The following is a 21,880-nucleotide window of genomic DNA, read 5'->3' on the forward strand; positions in this document are numbered from 1 at the left end:
GGTCTGACTACTGCCTCACATGTTTAACTAGTATTTTGAATTTTAGATGTGCATTTGGCATATAGTAGCTTCAAATTAACTATTCTGTTTTGATCACCTTGCTCAAATTAACAGCTTCACTTTCTATGACTTCTTTGTTTGCAGAGTTTTGGGACTGGCTTCTTTTGGTATTTAGCAGAGGCAGTGAATGGTACAGAGTTACTCCTGCTTGGTGCCTGCTATGGCATTCAGAACTGTATTTTCTCTGAGATCAAGTTCATTTATAATTAGTCCTTGAGTCAAAAAGCTGTTGTTGAGAGCTTTACTCTTCTTCTCAGTTTTTTCAACTGTAATTCCAGATTGATGTAAAGCTAAATGCCAGTATTTTCTTTTAGTCTCACTTCTTTGGGAATCTTTTTTCACTCTTCAGATGTCAGCATCCTTATTATCTTTTATAATAGCTGATTTTACTGGTGCTGTACTTGAACAATTAAAAAATCAAAACAAACAAAAGAATGAGCTTAACGTCCTCATCCTCAGCTGTGTTTTTATTCAATACTACTTTGAGTTAAAAACATTTCATAAATAAATCTGACTTAAAACTCGGTGAAATAAAAATTTGAAAATGTTTCTTTTCTGGGCACCTGGGTGGCTCGGTTAAGTGACTGACTTCAGCTCAAGTCATGATCCCAGAGTTCGAGTCCTGCATCAGGCTCTCAGCTCCATAGGGAGTCTGCTTCTCCCTCTGACCTTCTCCCCTCTCATGCTATCTATCTCACTGTCTCTCTCTCAAATAAATAAATAAAATCTTGGAAAAAAAGTGTTTCTTTTCTAATGACAGTAATAATATATTAGCTAATATTTACCAAATACTTATATGTTCAGTATATTCCTGAATTTTACACGGATCTTATTTAATCTTCAGAGCAATCCTTGAAATACAGCTGAAGAAACTAGTTTTAGAGAGATGAAGTTTTGCCTAAGTTTGTATAGGAACTTGAATCCACCAGTTCTGTCAGATCCACAACTCTTACTCTTAAGTAGTATGACATTTAAGTGTTTCCCTCTCTTTGCTGCTTCTTTTTCCTTTACCATAGCTCTCTCTGTCATTAATTATGTCAGGCATTGCCTTATAGGTCTCTTTGTTAAGACAGCTTAACTGAAATACAATTTACATGCTATAAATTTCAGTCATTTCAAGTATACAATTCAGTGGTTTTTGACTAATTTATAGTTGTGAAACCATCACAATCCAGTTTTAGAACACTCTCATCAAACACAAAAGATCTTTGTCTTGGATTCATTACCTTTGTGAACATACTTCTCAAACAAAGGATCTATATCCTATTTCTCCTTCTTCCTTTAATATTTAGCTATTCAACCTCTTAGTCATTACCTAGGCACTCTTCATTATACCTTTAGTAACTATTATTAATTCCAGGGACTACATAACGAATGAACCTAAGAAAGAATCAGAACTTGATTTGAGGAACTGAGCCATTATAGAGGTTGACCTCATAGTCAAGCTCTGTGTCACTTTCCACTTCTACCCAAAATGGACCCCAAGTATTCATTTATACTCCTTTACTTTTCATTCCTGAAGAAGTTCTACATTCTTTATTTAGAGTTTTATTTAAATTTTGCCTGTGGGTTTCGATTTTTTCTTCATTTATCTCACTTTATTGTTCTAGGTGCCACTGAATTACTGCTTTTAGCACGAAGGACAGACTTGAGACGCATTTCTTTGGATACACCAGATTTCACAGACATTGTTTTGCAATTAGAAGACATCCGTCATGCCATTGCCATAGATTATGATCCTGTGGAAGGCTATATATACTGGACTGATGATGAAGTGAGGGCCATTCGCCGCTCATTCATAGATGGATCTGGCAGTCAGTTTGTGGTCACCGCTCAAATTGCGCATCCTGATGGCATTGCTGTTGACTGGGTTGCCCGAAATCTTTATTGGACAGACACTGGCACTGATCGGATAGAAGTGACAAGGCTGAATGGGACCATGAGGAAGATCTTGATTTCAGAGGACTTAGAGGAACCCCGGGCTATTGTGTTAGATCCCATGGTTGGGTAAGAAGCTCTGCTGATAGAAAACTTTGTCTGGTGTTTCTGTTTTCTACAGGTTCCTAAAAGCATTGAGAAAAACAATATGAAGTATGTGTTGTTTTTCAATAAACATTTTTAGAGCATAGTGATTAGAATAAAATCTCAAGTTAAAGAATTGCTAGGATTTTTTCCTTGAATGTTTTGAATACTTTTCCTTTCTAAATTAAGTCAATGCTTGCTGATTTGGGGTGTTGGCTACACATTTTGCTGAGGTTGCATCATGATCATGAAAAATATGGAAAGAAAATGTTTTCAGAACTTCCCCTAGAAGATTTAATTTCGTCCCATTTTTGGTACTTCTAGAATGATATGGTATATTCCAAGATACATGAATGACTTGATTTTTTTTTTTTTTGGTCATAGCACCCTGGCCACAGTGTAGGGAAACACAGCTTTCTATATACTCACTAATGTTATTTGTTACTATGAGATTCATTCTAAAGGTGAGTATAGTGACACATTATTATACGTTAGTGTATATCAATGCCTTGGAGCCACATAAACTCCCAGGAACCACAGCAATTACTTGGCACTACTGAAGGAGTTAACATACTGGTTGGTTAGTTTGTCATCTGAATATCACTATTGGGATAGCCTTTTTATGTCAGGTGAGAAACCAGCAAGAAAAAAAGATGACTGAGGTGTCTGACTGGCTCAGTCAGGAAAGCATGCAACTTCTGATCTTGGGGTTGTGAGTTCAAGCCCCATGTTGGGTATAGAGATTACTTAAATAAATAAAAAGTTTAGAAAAAAGAAAAAGATGATTGGTAGTGGAAAGGAGCACAAAATATTTTGAAGAAACATAACTAAAAATAGAACTCATTATTGGAAGACATTTTTATGATCATTTCTGGAAAACACTGATCTGAAAATTTCCTATAAGGATGTATATACTATTATGTCTGTGTTAAACATAAATTTTGAGTATGTTTAAGTCCTTTTTTTTTTCCTTCTATGGCGTTAACTGATACCAGTGTAATATGAGCGGTGGACCTTACCTTTAGAATGTCTGAAAGTTACAGTTTATTATCTGTTTTTAGCTCATTTTTTGTATACTTCCATAGGTATATGTATTGGACTGACTGGGGAGAAATTCCGAAAATTGAGCGAGCAGCTCTGGATGGTTCCGACCGAGTAGTGTTGGTTAACACTTCTCTTGGTTGGCCAAATGGTTTAGCCTTGGATTATGATGAAGGCAAAATATACTGGGGAGATGCCAAAACAGACAAAATTGAGGTTTGTTCTTGCTTTTTCATTTTAAAACCAGTTTTATAATGGTTTTTAAGTTGATGTTAATTTGATACAGATCTTATTGCCTCTTGTTTGGGGTGCGAGAGATACCTTTTACAGAAATTTTATTCAACTTTAAGAATGCTAGGGATTATGTATTCTTCTTCCACTGAACTCTAAGATTTCTGAGCTCTCTACTGGCATGAGAAATCGATATTCCTCTATTTCTAGCCCTAAAAGCTTATGTGAGTGATTTTCCTTATTATGGGTAAAGCCACTGTATGAATTTCCTAGGGACAGTTTCTGCACAAATCAAATATTATATAAGACCTATACTGGAAGAGCTGTTATTTCTGTCAGGAGAACAAAGCCCATATGTGTATATATAACTTTTGCTGTTAGTAGTGTTGGAAACAGGTGGTGGCATATATTAAGTATTAAGGTGGTTACATGCAAACAATTTTTAAATTGACTTATGAGCTGTGTAGGAAAAAGATTAATTAACTAGAACTTGGGGGAAAATATTTACCATATGGTAGAATTAAGTTGTGGCAATCAGAATAGAATTCTGGTAGAAAAGCCAGTGGTGAATCACAAACCAGTGGTTTATCACAATGTTTTGTAGATGGCATATACCTTGATGTTGAATGTGAGCTCTGAATTTCACAACTTTGAGTTGGGTTATGCTCGAGGTCCTATGGATCATGTACTTAAAACAGTTTCTTGTACAGTATTTCTTTGGGGGATGCATGACCTCTCGTGTAAGGAGTGACTTGGAATGGCTATTCAGAGCCATAGCACTTATCTCCTAACATAGATAATTGGGGCTCCAGAGCCATTATTTTAGAAAGGTAATTCTTAGGAGTGCCAGAGACTCTCAGGGAAAAATAAAGGGCCTTCTTTTTCAGAATGGAAACTTGGAATAGAAAAACCCATTCGTATTTCACAAGGCTCAAATACTAAAAACTGCATTACTTATTTGTGCAGCTGGTTTGCATTAATAGAAAATTTTGCATAGACTTGAGTATATAAATTTTCTCCCTCTTAGTGTTTCTCTGCCCCCTCCTTAAATCCACCTTAGTGTTTGAATCTTTAGCAGCTTTGAGTGCGGTGCTAATGAAATGAAAGTTATGGGCTCTCTTTATTTCTTTCTTTCTTTCTTTATTTTTTAGATAGGGTATTAGCTTCCTACTTGGGTCAGCCTGACTATAAATTGCACACCCATTTCTAAGCAGTTCACAGATGTGTATTGTAATACCATACATGAGAGTGTAGGTATTACTACTCTTAGAAAAACAGTTTAAAGCTCATGTGTCCTACAAGAGTGTTTGTACATAAGGGAAGAATACTTGATTTATTATTTTTTAGGAATTTAAAAAATTCTGTTGTTGGTATCTTTTTAAGCTTACTATGACTGATTGATTAGATTGTAAATAAGACATTTGTTTCTTACTTGGTGTTTTTCAGGTCTTATTTCCCACACTTCAGGTTACTTTTAGTATTTAGATATAGAAATTTATTCAAAATCATGAATAGTTTAGGATGATTTAGGTAGAGAACTGAGAATTTTTGGAGGTTCTGAGTGACAGTGTTTGGAAATAAGAATGAATCCTATTATATAACAAAATATAATATTGATTAAATAGGACTTATTTTCTTGGTCTGCAGTGCCATAGATCTTAAAATTAGCATTCATTCTGACCTGTTCTGTCTTCTAGAGCTATATACATGTGTATGCAGTGGTGTCATTTCCTTCCTCACTTCCTTTTTTCCTTCTTCCTTCACTGGTACCAGCATCCTTAAAAGCCTGCCTTTCTCATCTATTTCTCCTCTTCCAGGTTTGCTCTGTGTCCTTTTTGACAGATTATTTGGTGTTAGTGGTACATCTATCTCCACCAGATTATACATACAAAGACCTCCCTTATACTTTGCCCTGGAGATTCTGATGAAGTTTCTCTAATGGAGCATCAATGCTTTTGTCATTTTCTTTTCATAGGCACATCTGGGAAGTAGAGAGTAGGTGTTATTATTTATTCTCTTAATTTATGATGATGTGTAAAATTTCTGGTATACAGCATATTAAGGAAAGAGCACAGCTCTTCATCTAAATTAATCTTGCATAATTAGAGGGAAAAAAACCGTTAGTTTCTCTTTCTGAAACTGTTGATGATTATAGGAGCAACTGCCACAACCAACTTTTCATCTCCCTTTACCCGATTCTAGGTTGAATATAGTGAACTTGAAAACTTTTGGAAAAATATATAATTTTTTAAATGCTTCTCTTTCTAAAGCCATTATTTGCTAACCTTTTAGTATGTAGCAGGTGATCCTATCTACTGATCTTATCCTGGTCTAGGTGATATGCTTCCCAACTTTTTGGTAAAGCTGTTTTTTCCTGGGACCCTAAGAAAATATTAAATAATAGTTGTAGAGCCTTGTTCTCTTATGAAAGACTTTGAATTTACTTGGGATGAGACTCTATGAGTTTATAGTACATTTGAAAAGAAAAGATTGTGATTTGGTAAAGTTTTACATACTGATATAAGGCATAGGAAACTCTTCATTTTAATTGGGTCTTATGGGGAGAGCTCAGAATGTTCATCCACCTGTGCTCTCTGTACCTTCAGATCAGGTTCTCTCTCTCTTTTCTGCAAGTGGTGATATAACAGATGCTGGATATATTGGAGAGCTATGGGTTTCAGGTTTGGTTTTTATTGTGCAGAGTTGCAGAAAGAACATAAAGGTTTGTCTCGGATTTAAACAAGCTTCTGCAAAGAGAGATGGTACACAGGGAATTGCTAATGATACCACATTTTTTAAAAGATAGTCATAATATTGGCTGGTGCTTTAATACAAGAAAGTGTTAGGGGGACCTGGGTGGCACAGTTGGTTGGGCATCCTACTCTTGGTTTTGGCTTGGGTTGTGGTCTCAGGGTCATGGGATTGAGCCTGTGTTGGGCTCCATGTTGAGCAGGGAGTCTGCTTGGGACTCTCCCCTGCTCTCCTGCTCTCTCTTTCTAAAATAAATAAATCTTTAAAAAAAAGAGAGAGAGAGAGAATGTGTCTGTGAGGATAAATCTGATTTTTCTACCTGTTAGCTGATAGTGACCACATATCTGTAGATGTTATATAAAAGTTGCATGCTGGTACTTGTTTATGCTTATTCATTATGCTAAAATCATTTCATCACCTTTTACAAACAAGCGTCTTGGTTACTTGTCTGCACTGAGCTCCCTTTCACCCCCCACCCCTAGGCCCACCCAAGTGTTACTATAGTATTCTAGGGCTTCCTTATGTAATACTAAAGCATTAGCAGAAAGGATCATGTCTGTTTTTCTGATTGGACATTCCTCAAATAAGCCTTTATTTCTTTTTTATAAGACCCTTCAGTAGGCAGAAGCACATTGTGTCTTAACATTCGTATTTTTCTTGGTCAGGTTTCACTGCCAAAAACATCTATAGCACTGAGGGTATGTAGTACTGCTTTTCAGTAGTAGAGACATATCATTAATAATTTATAAGTTTAAAACATTTTGTTGCCATTATGTAAAATTAAGAATGTTACATTAGCTTGGGGTTTTTTTGTTTTGTTTTGAGGATGCTTTTCTCATTATATACAACTTACTGATTGAAAAAATTAATCACTGTGCTTTGAATCACTGGTTTTATTGAAATGATGTCAGTTAAATTATTCTCACAATGTATTTTTTTTATTATATGCTTTTTATTTCATTTTTCCTTCTTTGATTTTTGAGCTTCTGACAAACACAACAATGCCTACTAATTATAGATAAAAAGAGATGTCTTACCTAATTTATGGGCATGTAGATTTGTTTTTAGTCTTTTACTACAAATTTCCCTTCTTTAGAGAAATATAATGTCCATAGGTAGTTTGTCCAAATTTAATTATACCTGGCACAACTTTGGGAAACAAATTATTAGGGCCTTAAGTACGAAGAAATTTTGAATAAAGAGGGTATTATTGTTTAGGATGTTTGCTGAAAACTTGATAGTTGGTGAATGATTTATTTCATATTCTAAGCCTGAAATTACAGGACTACATTTTCCCCATGTGACAACTTCCTCTGTTTTATCAATATGCTAATTTGTTTTCCAAGTATTCAGGTTTCTTTGTAATTTCTTTGTCTGGCATCTTTAGCCTGTGTATTGTGAAAGTCTGTTGAAGTACACAAGGGCCCATTATGATTTTTCTTAATCGTTTGTTTCTAAGATTAATTCTTCCTTAAGAAATTAATATAATCATCTGCTGTTGAGATCAAGCTCTTTTGATTATATGACAAGTACCAACAAGTACTTCCTTTTGAATCTTTGCCAGTTTAAAACATTCAGTGCTCCTTAAAATTGATTTTATTTTCAATTTTAGGGAAATATTCAAGATAATGAGCCTAAATACCTGAATCTTTGCCCATTTCTACTCCTTTCTAACACTATATGAATGTATATTTTTCCCCGTTTGTTCCTGGCATATTATAACTGAAGAATGATATTGATAAAACACCATCATTAGATTCCTCAGCTCAACAGAATACCTAGATTAGCAGTTTATATTCATTGAGATGTAAACATGGTGCTATCCTTTTATATCATCTTGCATCTGTTTGGAGTTATTTTATGATAACATATTTTTGAATTCCTATTTGAAAGTTACCTTTTGATGTACAATTTAAGCAACATTATTTAACTTGTTATAATCTACAGCAGCCAAAGTAGTACATCATCTAATTATATGTCCTGTTGTCTCATTATCCACTCTACTGTGTCTGGCTCTAAAAAAATTATTACACATATATAATGAGAGAAACTTGCTTGATGATGATTATAATCATGCTTTCCTGAAATGCCACAACAAACTCTTAGAGCCTCACCAAACAAGATGCTTTGCCTCACTTAGTAGTTAGTGTAGTTTTATCTATGTAAATTAGGAAATTTTCATGCATGTTATTTTAGGGACAAAGTTTGAACTTGCTCTTGGATCGTTTTTAAAATGTTCTGTTGTTGGGGCGCCTGGGTGGCTCAGTGGGTTAAGCCGCTGCCTTCGGCTCAGGTCGTGATCTCAGGGTCCTGGGATCGAGTCCCGCGTCGGGCTCTCTGCTCAGCAGGGAGCCTGCTTCCTCCTCTCTCTGCCTGCCTCTCTGCCTACTTGTGATCTCTCTCTGTAAAATAAATGAATGAAGTCTTTAAAAAAAAAAAATAAAAAAAAAATAAAATGTTCTGTTGTTAACCTTCTTCTCATGTTTTAGCATAAAACTATAATATGTGTGGAGATATTTTTCATTTCAATTTTCCTTTTTTGTTTCTTTGGTTTTTGTACTCCTGAAGTAAAGGAGTGCTGATTTTAATGTCCTACTTTCTTAAAAAGAGAAGTTAGCTTCTTTACAATTGGTAACAGTGTTTAGCTATTATGAGTGGTAATTAATCTCTAGATCTTTATTGAAACATTTTGTAATAGCGCACCCTGACCTTAATTCTTGTTTGATTTTTCATTTAACTGAGCGACCTTAGATAATTCACATAACAATCTGGTCTTTGTATTTTGACCAGTAAGATCATTTAAACCAGATGATCTTTAGGTTTCTTCCCATTGTTACATTTTCCAGTGTTTTTTGGTACTAACTGCATTATTTTAGATTACGAACAAATAATTCATTTGCCTTGGAAGAGTTCCTTAAAGGAAATTTATACTCAGGTGACCTGAATATTTTCTTTTTTCTTTAAAACATTCCTTATCTACAGTGCATTGAATCACTATTAACGAAAGAAAACTTGCCTATTAGGGGTTCAAAATCTTTAGTATTTCAATTTTCCTGAAAGCAACTTCTCCTTGTAATATTTGTTTATATTCTCTATTGACCTATATACAAGCTATTCCATTATTAACATGCTTGGGAAGTTTAAATAAATGTTTAAAGCTGTTGTTTGAAATTAGCCAAACATGTAAATGTTTTTTATTAATGGAGTCCGTGTAAAACATCATTTTTTGAGAGGTTTTTTCTCTGTAGGTAGCAAACTATTATATTTTTCAGGGCTCATAGAGATTTTATTTTTACTGATTTTTAAAGGGTTTGGAAGGGGTAGGCAGTCAAATACTGGTAAAGACCACAATTCGGGGACTTCTTAGGAGGGAATTAACAAAACTCTGAGCAGTTAAAAGTGACAAGTATTTTTAACTTCCTACTTAAATTTAAAATTCTCACTAGCTATTTAAAGATCTTGTGTAATAGTTAAGTTAGCCAAAATGAAGAAAGGCTTCTCCTTTATTTTTTTTTCTTTTTTTCTTTTTGGCATTTTAAATGTAGTTTACAATTTAAAAATTTAGACCTTCTAAGAATATTACAAGGCAGGCCCTGTGATTTTTTTTTGTTGTTGAACTCATAGATTTCCCAAACTATTCATTCATTGTACTATAATTTTTTGTTGTTTTTAGATTTGATCTGAAATAACAAAATCTTGGAGAAGGATTAGACTTCCTTTGGTTATAGTTAGATTTTTGTATACTGTTATTTGTTTAGTATTTCATTTATAATTAGGAGCTTCTGAAATTTTCCAGGCTTCTAGAGTTTCTAAGTAGGAATGAAATTAGAGGCTTTATGCAATTAATATCACCCCTATTCAGAGACTTTTTTGTTTTGTTGTTCATTTATTTTTTATTTTGGGTTAACTAATGACTTGGCTTTTATATTTGGTTGCAATTTATAATATTGCTTTTATGTTTTAGCTGCAGTGTTACTCTTAAAATATGAAAAAAACCCTCCTATGCCATAATGGATTTCATTAGTTTCGAGAGAGTAAGTAAACAGTGTTTCATGGGTTTTCAGAATTGTTTTTGCATTAAAAAACCGTTTTTAGTTCTCATAAAATTAACTATGGTTTCTAGATATAATGCCTACAGAAATAGTAGTTCTTTCTGCCCCAGGTTTCTCTTCCTAAAATTCAGCATTCTTTGGCGCTTTTTGTTTAATTTGCTTCTTTTATTTGCCTGAGGTCATAAACTTCCTGTTTTAGGAGAAAAAAAGAATGGAATTCCAATTTCCTGATTCCTAATACAGTACTTTTTGTGTTGTGCTCCATTGCCTCTTTTTTAGACTATTCATTTTGAGATAATTTCAGACTCAGTATTTGCAATACTAGATCTCTCACCCAGTTTTCATTCTACATACTTACAGAACAATTATCAACACTAGGAATTTAACATTGATGCGATTTCCATTATTCCTATTATATTTATTGATTGGAATTTTCCTGTAAGAAAGAGCTATTCCCTCTCTATTCAGCTTGTCATATGTATATTAATATGGAACCATGGATATTTATTGTTTAAAATTGTAGAATATTATAAGGTTATATTCCATTATTATTGTTGCAAATATTATCCCAGAATTGGAATTAGTAGCCCCTTTGACTTGATACCTGTGACCTTTTCACGAGCCTCCATCTCCTTTTTTTAATTGTGGTTTAAAAAAAAAAAATCGTATGAAATCTTCCATAACCACCTTTAGGCAGAGAGAAGAGTAGTGCTAATTATGTGCATGTTGTTGTGCAACACAATCTCTAGAATTTTTGATCTTGCAAAACTGAAATTCTGTCAACTTCCTTTTCCCCCCTGTCCCGGCAACCATCATTTTTTAATCTAAGAGTTTGACTTCTTTAGATACCTAAAGTGGGATCATATAGTATTATGTCTTAGTTTGCTGACTTATTTTACTTAGCGTAACATCCTCATAGTTTCTCCATTTTGTAGCATATAACAGGATTCTCTTCTTAAAGGCCAAATAATATTTTATTTTATGTATGCACCGTTTTTCTTGATCTGTTCATCCATCAGATAAAGGATATAAAGGATGGTTCCTCCTTTTGGGTGTTACACGTAGTGCTTCAGTGAACATGGATGTGCAAATAAGTATCCCTTTGAGATCCTGTTTTCAGTTCTTTTAGATATATACCCAGAAGTGGGATTGTGGATCATGTGGTGATTCTGTTTTTAGTTTTTCAAGGAACCTCCCTTATTTTAAAGCACTTTCTAGAACAATAATATATTCAATTTTACCTTACATTTCTCTTTCCTCAGCCCTGGACTCAACTATTACTCTAAGGAGCCATAGTTCTATTTAATGAAGAATAGTATCTTTTTTTTTTTTTTTTTTAAGATTTTATTTATTCCTTTGAGAGAGAGAGCACAAGCAGGGGGATAGGCAGAGGGAGAGGGAGAAGCAGGCTCCCTGTGCAGCAGGGAGGCTCAATCCCATGGGGCTCAATCCCAGGACCCTGGGATCATGACCTGAGCCAAAGGCAGACTCTCAACCATCTGAGCCACTGAAGAATAGTATTTAAAAACCACTATCTGGGGAGTGACTGGCTGGCTCATTTGGAAGAGCATGCAGCTCTTGATCTCAGGATCTTGAGTTTGAGCCTCACATTGGGTGGAGAGATTACTTTAAAAAAAATTTAAAAAAATAAAAATAAAAATATATGAACATAAGGCATGCTCACTGGTACTGGAGTACTTTGCCTTTGAGTAATAAGCTGTTGATTATTATTTCTACTCAGACTCCAAGTTGAATTTATTTTAGTTGTGCTTGAAGAGAATGAAAGGAAAGGGAGCAGTTTTCCCTAGTTAAAATGTTTATGTTTTCCCACATTAGAGGTTTTTTTTTTGAAGACCTTAGGACAGTGGGACTCTCAGAAATGTCTCATGAAATAGTTGAGTATAATTGACCAGGGCGGTGTTGTATTCATCATAATGATGCCTTGAATTGAAAATCTCTTCTTAATTTCTAGTTTTCCTGGGTAATTTTGGTTTTAGAAAGCTTTGGTCACCGTAGCAGTTCTTAGCTCTATCTGTAAAAGAGCATAATAACTGCAGCCATTTAATGCTCTAAGCATGACTCCTTGAAAAAATAAAACTACTCAATCAACTATGGTATTTTCTCTTTTCACATTAAAATTCACTTGTATTTACTGAGACATAGTAAGTCTTGAACTAGGTTAAAAGGCTTTAAAGGACTGTGATTGCCCTTATGCTCTCTTACCAAGGTGCATGGCATCTCTTTACTTCCCCTGCTAGTTCCAAAGCATTCCTCTTTACTTGTTACCCCAGTGAGCTCCTGAATGATTGAATTGTTCTTTCCATGTGTATATATTCCATTTTTAAAAATACCATTTCTGTGGAATTATACTTTATACCCTATTGTTATCAGTTAGCCTCCAATGAGATCTAGTGTCTCTTTATATGTAAATATTAATTCACTACTTGCATTGGATATTGGCTGGAACATTAGAAGAGGAATGGTTCATTGTGAGCATAATTTAGGTTTTTCCTTTAGGATGTCATAGTATTCGCACTGTAGCTCATTTTATGATAGGTGCCTGGTTGTCCTGTTGTCATCTATTTCTTGAACGTGTCTAATCAAGTGAAGTTGCATAGCAACAACTTTGGTAGTAGACTGGCTGCATTCCAAAATTTCATGGGTAGTCCTGTCTTGACATTTAATAAGCTGATGAAACTGCTCAAAAAACCAGATGTGATATCCATAGAAGATTTGCTGTTACCTCCTTTCTGTGGAGATATTCTGGTTAACCCACATCTATTTCCTGTTGTACTCTATATTCTCAGTGTGGTTTGTAATATTTGGGAATGCCTCAGAATAGTTTAATCCCTACCACAATGTGGTTGAAGCAGTTAAAACCACTGGAGACTCTGGTTCAGATTTGGAGGTAGATTTCAGAAGTGACAGAAGCCTAATGTCAGTTTAACTAATTAAACCACTCTGAGGTAATACAGCAAAGCACACCCTCAGAAGCTGCCAGAAGATTTAATTAGTGTTGGCTCGACTTTTAAAGCACAAGGGTAATCTTTTGGAATTGCTTAAAATGGTTCATTTGTTCTGGGTTCAGAATGTACAAGCAAGCTTTAACCAGGATTTGTGTTGTTATTTTAGACATAAGGGGCTTAAAATCATATTTACAAACCTAATAACCTGTCCAAAACAGTTACTTGTTGGGTATGATAAATGTAATAGTGCTTTTCTTTGAGATAAAGCAACGTGTTGTTTTTCACTGTGTTGCTTCTGCCCAGTAGAGATTGTGTGGCTGGTAAAAGAAAAATATTTAGGGGAAAAGCCATTTTCTAATAGAAGTGTCACATCTGCAAAAGTAATGGGAGGAAACAAGAGTTCGGAAAGTCATCATTGGACTCTGTGTAAAGGGGAATATATGGTCTTTAGATGTAAGGTCTCACAATCAGGTTTTTTTAAGTTGTTGATCCCTTAATCTCTTCAGAGGATTCTTATAATTGCTTTCCACATCATAACAAAAATGATAACAGCATTTGTTAATGATAGCTATTATTATTATTATTATTATTCAGGAGCCCTTGGACTTGGACCTTATCTTTCCTCCCTTCTTTTTTTTTTTTTTTTAATTATGAAAAATTTCATACATGTGGTAAAACAGAGTAAAGATTCTCACGAACTGTCAGCTTTAGCCATTATTAGTAGTACCTGGTCAATCTAGAATACTCTCTTAGTGGGCGGGTCAAGGAGATGGCAGATATAGATTATCTTTATTAATATAACTGTGGTTGTAATATTTAAATGTTGGGATAGCTTAAAAGAAATGAAAGAATCAAGACTTTGTCCTTATTCTTACAAATCTCAGCTAGTGTTGAAATTTAAACTTTCAAATATGATAAAAACTGGGGAAAAAAGCATTTTATTAATTTTTCCCATCAGAAATAATTTTTAAAAAATAATTTTAACCTGTATTAGAATTAAATAGAGCATAGCTGAAGAGGGAGGAAAGACCAAATGGAAGACCCTTAATTGTTTGTGGCTTTACTGAGCCTGAAGGGTATATGGAAGCCTCGTCACAGGCAGGTGTGAGAGAGGACAGAGATGTCCTCTTGAGATCTCTTATGGATATCTAAAAAAAGAGTACATTAATTTTGTTGTACACTGTGTAGTCACCACCATGAAATTCTAATACTGCACAGTCCATTTTGGTAGCCAGTGGGCACATACATCTGTGGAGTACTCAGAAAGTGGCTACTCTAACTAGAGGGGCTTGAAGTGCAAAATACATATATGAAGAAGGTCTTGTATGAAAGAAACATAAGAGTCTCAATATATTTTTAAGTATTGATTACATGTTGAAATAAAAATATTTTGGATATGTTGAATTAGATAAAAAACAGTATGTACAGTAAAAAATTAATTTTAGCTGTTCCTTTTTACTTTTTAAAATCTGGCTACTACAAAAATTTAAAATTAGACACGTGACTCACATTTGCGGCTTAAATATTTCTCTTGGGCAGCACTGTTCTAGACTTGACCCTGCTGTAAAAGCTACGGCAGACAACAGGAAGATAGGAAATTAAGGCAAACAGTGTGCTGCTTATAAAATTACATTAAAAAATCTTTAGCTCATCTTAATTACATTGTTTAATTGGAAGTAGATGTGATAGATACAGCTTTAATGTGCACTTTATTTATTCCCTCCCACCATACCCCTTTCTATGTTGGGAGGGAAGACTTCTGGTTTTTGCTTTTAAAGTGAAAGAATGATTAGTTAAAAGGGACTAGTGCTGTAGCAGGTAAAGCTACAAAATCCTTAGTAGTGGCTTTTAGGGAACTATATTTGAGTTCCTGGCCACTGTGCTAATCTGAAGATCTTTGTAAGACCTTTATTACCATTTATTGCTCAACAGATGTTTCTAAAAACTTTTTAATATGTCCTTTGCTCATTTTTCTTCTTCCTGAGACCCTGGCTTGCACTTAGAGCAGCATTAGCCCTGATCCGTACACCAGTTCTGACAAGGGCCTAGACCAAAGCATTTCTAGCTCTCAAAACTAAGTTATTTCTGCTAATTTATTTGGTGGAAAACCTGACCTGAAGCAACGTAAGGCTATCTGGAGTCTTCATTTATCCAATTTTGCGGGAATATGTATATGTTTTGCTGCACAAAATATTCACGTTTGGCAACTAAGTGCTACCCTGGACCCAGGCAGAGGTGATGTGCTATGTGCATTGTGTTCACCTTTGTAAATACCACAAAAAATCCGAATTCGGAAATATGGCTAGCTTTAAGACTTTCGGATAAGAGATTTTGGACCTCCATTACCACCCCACAGTAAATGAAAATATTTTATTAACCATAATTATGTACTGAAAATGTTTATTTTTAGCACAATCAGAACACAGTGAAAGAGGTAAATGAGGTCTTCCTGAAATAGAATTTTGTCATATCACCCTCCTTTAAGTGCTCTCAGAAGTATCATGTTTTCTCTAGTTCTGATCCTGGAATTTCATACCTGCCGTAGGATGGTATCTGCCTAATGTTGTCTCCTTTGAGTCCCTTTAATGTTTTTTCTGCCTCAGTGCATTTCTTTCAAAGTCAGTCACACAAGGCATCTTTGACTGTGTCTTAACATGTGTTATTTCTTTTATGTTCTGGAAAATCCTTTTCTCTTTCTCTTTGTCAAAATTCTTCTAATTCTTCAAGATGGATTCAAGCTCCTACTATTTTGTACACTTTTTCCTGATAAGCTACAGGCCAGAGAGGTGTATATGTGTATGATTTTAATGTAAATATAGTTTATCGACTCAACTAAATTGTAATACCTTTGCTAGAAGAGGCCCTTTTAATTAACTTTTGAGCATTCAGCATGATATCTTTCATGGTGATTCGCATTCATTAGATATGTTTGACAGTGTTTGATTTGGGGCTGGGGGAGTGGAGTGAGGATCTGGTAGAGCAGCAAAAGTATATGTATTCTAATTACCAAATTGTTTGTTCATTTTGGCTTACTGTTTTAGTCAACATATGTCTAAGTAGATAAGCGAACAGTCCATTTGGGGGCTGGAAATGGGAATAAGGCTGCATGCCTACAGTTCTCCACTGGTTTCCAGGACATAGAAAGGGTCTATATTGTTTTTATTCTTCAGTTTAACGGTGTGTGGTTGTTTTGGTCTTTTATTTCCACATATTCTTTTATATTACTGTATCAGCTTTTATTTTGAAGTACTGTATTTTAATAAATCCATTACAGCTATTTAAACATAGCTATATTTGGGGCGCCTGGGTGTCTCAGTGGGTTAAGCCTCTGCCTTCGGCTCAGGTCATGATCTCAGGGTCCTGGGATCGAGTCCCACATTGGGCTCTCTGCTCGGGGGAGAGTCTGCTTCCTTCTCTCTCTTTCTCTCTCTCTGCCTGCCTCTCTGCCTACTTGTGATCTCTGTCAAATAAATAAAATCTTTAAAAAAAAAAAAAACCAACATAGCTATATTTACCTCAAGGGACTAAAGCATTTTATTAAAATAATCTTAAAGGGCACGAACTAACATTTGCTGAGCATCTACATATCCAGTACTATGCTATATATTTAATACAATTTTCTTTAATCTTAAATAATTCAGTGATTTAAGTTCTTTTCCTGTTTTACTTGTGAGGAATTGCCTAGCGGTACCTAGTGAATGATAGAGCTTATATTTGAAATCTCAGTCTATCTAGTTGTGCCAAAACTAGCAAACTAATGTTTGCTAATGATTGGAGATTTGTAGAGAGTGGGAGCATAGAGAGTAACTGCTAAATAGAAGATGCTTAATTGTGTAAGCTAAAAGGATCTTTGGGAATTGTGCTTTTGTTATTTTTCTTACTGTGAGTTTTGGTTTCATTCTTTGCCCATTATCCGGATCATACTAAAGCTGCCATCTTTTAAGTTGTTCGTTTATCAAAATGAACAAATAGAAACATGGCAGGCTAAAACAACTGAAAGGAGAAAGAGTTGGTTGACCCTATAATGTTTCTGGAGGAAAAGTTTAAATTCTGTCTTTAAAAGAGGTTCAGTATTAGGCATTTAGTGTAGCCTTTAGATCAGCAAGTAAATTTTAAAAGGCCAGTATTTGGGCATAGTACAGCAAAATTAGTATTAATTTGTTAAATGTAAGATAATGCAGAATAATTGTTAAAGATAATACTGAAACTAGGAATAAAATCAAGTCAGACATGTTTTAATATATCATAAGCTTATAAGAAATTAGTATTTAGAGTGTTACAGTGCATGATATTTAGTACTGTGTGTTAGACACTCTCTGATGGGATGATGAACTCTGTTTAACAGAGAACAGAAGTTCCCTGTTAAGTATATGACATTTTAGATGAGGTAGATGTACATTTTCCAGGAGATGCAGTTGAAGATAACTGAAACTTAGATTAGAACTTTACATATTTCTTATTTTTTTTAACATAAGATAATAGTAGAAGCTATAAGATTTGATAGGCTTTGAAAGATGATTTGCAAAGAAGAACTCAGGAAGCCTTGGAAAGTATCCAACCAGGTTTGAAAAAGGAAGGAGGGAACTAGTAAAACGAAAAGATAAAAAGCCATGATGGCTATAGGAAAAGAGATAAGATCACATGGTGCCTTGAAAATCTGATGTATAGTTTCAGTGGGAGTTAAGCGTATCAAATGTTAAAAAAAAAAAGTAAAAGAGCACAAGAACTGAGAAAAGCAAGGAAGGAGTCATTGACCATTTCTAGTAGATTTATTTCATCTGAGTCATAGATTCGAAGTCAGTTGTAGAGTTAAGGGAATGAGTGGTAAGAGGTGGAGGCAGCTGTTACAGATCACATTCAAAGAATATGGCAGTAAAAGCACAATCATTCAACTTTTAAATCGTGTCTTTCTAAGTTGGTGGAAATTGTGTTGTGATAAAGGCAGAAAAAAAGGATCCTGTGGAGAGGGAATCTGGGAAGGAAGGAAATAGTACTGAGAGGAAGTTCTTATAAGGGGCTTAGAGGAAGATGCTGGAGGTCAAGAAATAATCTCTGTATTAGGATGCAGATAAAAATAGAATTTTTAAAAAAAATTTCCCTACCTAAAATAAAGGCATTTCTATTGTATGTCTAATAAAGGAAAGATTTTCACTCTGATCATAGTTTCCAGACAGTAATACAGTGTGGCCAGAAATTCTTTCTTGGAGCTCTGCTTTTAGGAGGGATCAGGAATGTATTCATTCTCCAAAAATAAAGAGTAGTATGGATTTAAAATTTTTACATGGATTTACAATTTGGGCAAGAATACCTTTCATTCATTCAAATGGCTAAGCTGTAGGATCTAAGGATAAGAATTTACATAAATTTTCATTTTCAGGAAGGTTTCCTGAGTGTCTTAGGAAGTTATCTCCTTTTAAAAAATTATTTAACAAATATTTATGAGTTCTTTGCCAGACTAATAATAGAAGTGGTGGACACATAAGTGGATGAATTAGTTTCCTGCTATTTTAGAAGTTATATTTTAGTTAGATATGTAAACACATTATTGACCCTTTTTCTTTGCTTAGTCTTTTCTGCTTTTAAATACCAAAGTAATTTTAAGATATAACATAGACATAACGTATGTCCACGAATGATCTGTTGCAAGAAAATATGAATGTAAAAAATCTAGACTCATGTCTCAAGGAGAAATTATTAATTTTAAACAGTATTTAATGTAGGAATTGAATTAGTGTTTATTAATTCTTTTAAACTATATTTTTTCTTATAGAAAACATTCTGTTTAAATACAGATTTATATAGCTGGCTTAATAGAAGTCCTCTTGTATTTGATATGAACAGATAAACATTCATTTAATATAATCTCTTCTATCAGGTATAACTGAAATATTTATTTATACATACAAGTGAAAATATAAGGATATAGCACAATTTTGCTCACTCAGTTTTTAAGTACTTTGTTTCCAAGGTTGGGCTCTTCTTGGAAGGTCAGCAAGAATTTTAAAATTTTAAAGAGGAGAAATCAAGATAACATCTGGTTGTCATTCCATTTAGGCAGTCACCGTATTGACTTACAGGGATTATTTCCTACTGATTTTATGGAAAAAAAAATTCATACTTGAGTAAAAGATTGGGATACTATTTTTAGGAGGGGGATGCAGAAATTTCTTGCATGTACTTGTTTTTAGTACCAGAATAACATTTCTGAAAGCTAGTTTGCCTGGCACACAGGCCACTTTAATGATAGAAGTGGTCTCAGCTGGGGACTAGCTAGTTGATGCTTTAGAAGACTTGCTCCATCTTTTAGAACCAAAGATTAGTACATGGTGCTAGAATGTCAGGGACAGAAAAGATGCCTTTGCCACTTTTAGGGAAATTGTTGACCTTTATAATGAGAGTGTCAGAATGAATTTAATAATATTGCTACCTAGGGTAGTTGGAAAGAGTAGGTACATGCTAGTTACTTGAAACTTAGTTCCAGAGATTTATAAATTCCGGGTGCATTACAGTTATAATCTGAGGAGACTGAGAGATGTATTGAGAGCCCTTTTATCTGTGGACTTTAAAAAAAACTTTAAACAAAAAACAGTGATCAAAAACAGCAGTATAGTAAGTGGAAGGAGTCCTAAAAAATATACTATGTTTCCAAGCTGTGTGATCTTATATGAATTTGAGTTTCCTGCAGAGTAAAAAGATAAAACTCTCAGGAAAAATAAGATGTTATAGAACAAAATATGTAATAAAGTAATGTATACAAAGGTACATTATAAAAACAAATGTACAAGCAAATTTAAGGTAATTGTATTTTATTTTTAATTTTTACATAGTTACTTAATGGAAGAGATACATACTAAGCTAATATTGTCAGAATTTGTAGAAGGAAGGGTAATAAGAGATTGGAGAAATAGAGATAAAATATGAGCTTACACTGAGTATTTGAAATCATTCTTATTAAATTAGCATGTTGTCCTTTTGTGAAAGAAGGCATTGTAATAGGAATGACCAAGATGACACTTTTCAGTGTTGATACAGCAAGCAGTTGGATTTGTTATTTTTGTATACATTTTAAGAATAAGTACACATCTTTAGTTCTTGTCTTTAAACTTAAATTTGAAGGTTATGAATACTGATGGCACTGGGAGAAGAGTACTAGTAGAAGACAAAATTCCTCACATATTTGGGTTTACCTTGTTGGGTGACTATGTTTACTGGACTGACTGGCAGAGGCGTAGCATTGAAAGAGTACACAAACGAAGTGCAGAGAGGGAAATCATCATCGACCAGCTTCCTGACCTCATGGGCCTAAAGGCCACAAATGTTCATCGAATCATTGGTAAGTAATTCCAAAATTCTCTCAGAGATGAAAACCAGGAATGAGAAAAATACAGAGTTAAGCAGCACTGTAAATTGTTGATGTTTTTTGGAATATAGAAATCATCTGTTCTTTTTTAAGCAGGAATAGGCCTTTTAAATGTAGACTTAGTACTCAAAATATAGTACATAAGCCCATTTCTGACTTGGGCCAGTGCACCAGTCCTTAAGCTGTGTGGTGGGACCCTGCTCCTAGGAGGTCACCATATTGATGCTAACTTAATGTGGACAGCAGACTAGCATAGTGCATGCACTACAGCCCAACTCCTGGGGTCAAGTGTTCCTCCTGCCTCAGCCTCCTTAGTAGGTGGGACTACAAGCCTGTGCAACTGCACTGGCCTTTTATTCCCTGTTAATCTTCATAGTGTTTATTTATGAGATTAGAATTGTAAGTATATTTGGGAGCAGATATAAATCATGTCTTTGTGATCCACATGCCCAGTCATTTTCAAGTGAAAATATGTTGATTGTGTCAATGTATTTGTCCTTCTGTGCCCCTTTATAATTAATACATCTTTTAGGTTCCAACCCCTGCGCTGAGGAAAATGGGGGATGTAGCCATCTTTGCCTCTATAGGCCTCAGGGCCTCCGCTGTGCCTGCCCCATTGGCTTTGAACTCATCAGTGACATGAAGACCTGCATTGTCCCAGAGGCTTTCCTTTTGTTTTCACGGAGAGCAGATATCAGGCGAATTTCTTTGGAAACTAACAATAATAATGTGGCTATTCCTCTTACTGGTGTCAAAGAAGCTTCTGCTTTGGATTTTGATGTAACAGACAACCGCATTTACTGGACAGATATATCACTCAAGGTTAGTCAAAAGAATTGGAATGTTAAAACTGAAGACAAGGAGGAAGAGCTTTAAAATGTCTGAGTCTTCGTGCTATGATCCCTCTCTCTCATTGCTTAGTAGGCAGAATGCAACCAAAGCCCTTAACTTTTTAAAAGAAGTCAAGGCCAAGGTCCATTCAGTTTTAATTGTCTTTTTTTTTTTTTTAAATATAAGATGCTTTGCTTGACTTCCTCTGTTTTGTTCCATTTGAGGATAATGAGTGACATTTTCTACAGATAAAGAGTAAGCAGTTATATAAATGGCTTATAGAAGCTTGACTCTTAATTTATTTTAAATAAAATTTGGTAGTCTGTCTCAGGTAGAAAACTCCAATTATGAGTTATTATATATATATATATATATATATATATACCTTTATTTTCTTTTTCCTAAAATAAGTATTGAAAAGCATACTTAGTCAGTAAGAAGGAAGAGCTCCTGACCAGAAAATCTGGAGAATAGCTTTTGCTTCTTCTAGATAGTCCTGGGCTTATTTCAGATAACTTATATAAAATTTGTCTAATATGCAAAAATCATGGGGTATTGGAGCCAGA

At 34.6% G+C, this 21,880-nt stretch overlaps 1 protein-coding gene across 3 annotated transcripts in view; it reads left to right on the forward strand.

Moving 5' to 3' along the window:
- The window catches only part of LRP6 (LDL receptor related protein 6), a 170,996-nt gene that overhangs the window by 90,759 nt on the left and 58,357 nt on the right, over positions 1-21,880 (forward strand). For all 3 annotated transcript variants that reach the window (XM_059186068.1, XM_059186071.1, XM_059186069.1), the window contains exons 6-9: positions 1,671-2,067; positions 3,168-3,339; positions 20,240-20,456; positions 21,016-21,305. In XM_059186068.1, coding sequence (XP_059042051.1) covers positions 1,671-2,067; positions 3,168-3,339; positions 20,240-20,456; positions 21,016-21,305 — 1,076 coding nt within the window. The remainder of the gene's footprint in view (positions 1-1,670; positions 2,068-3,167; positions 3,340-20,239; positions 20,457-21,015; positions 21,306-21,880) is intronic.

Source organism: Mustela lutreola, chromosome 8 (genome assembly GCF_030435805.1).
Source record: "Mustela lutreola isolate mMusLut2 chromosome 8, mMusLut2.pri, whole genome shotgun sequence".
In the NCBI taxonomy this organism is placed as follows: Eukaryota; Metazoa; Chordata; class Mammalia; order Carnivora; family Mustelidae; genus Mustela; species Mustela lutreola.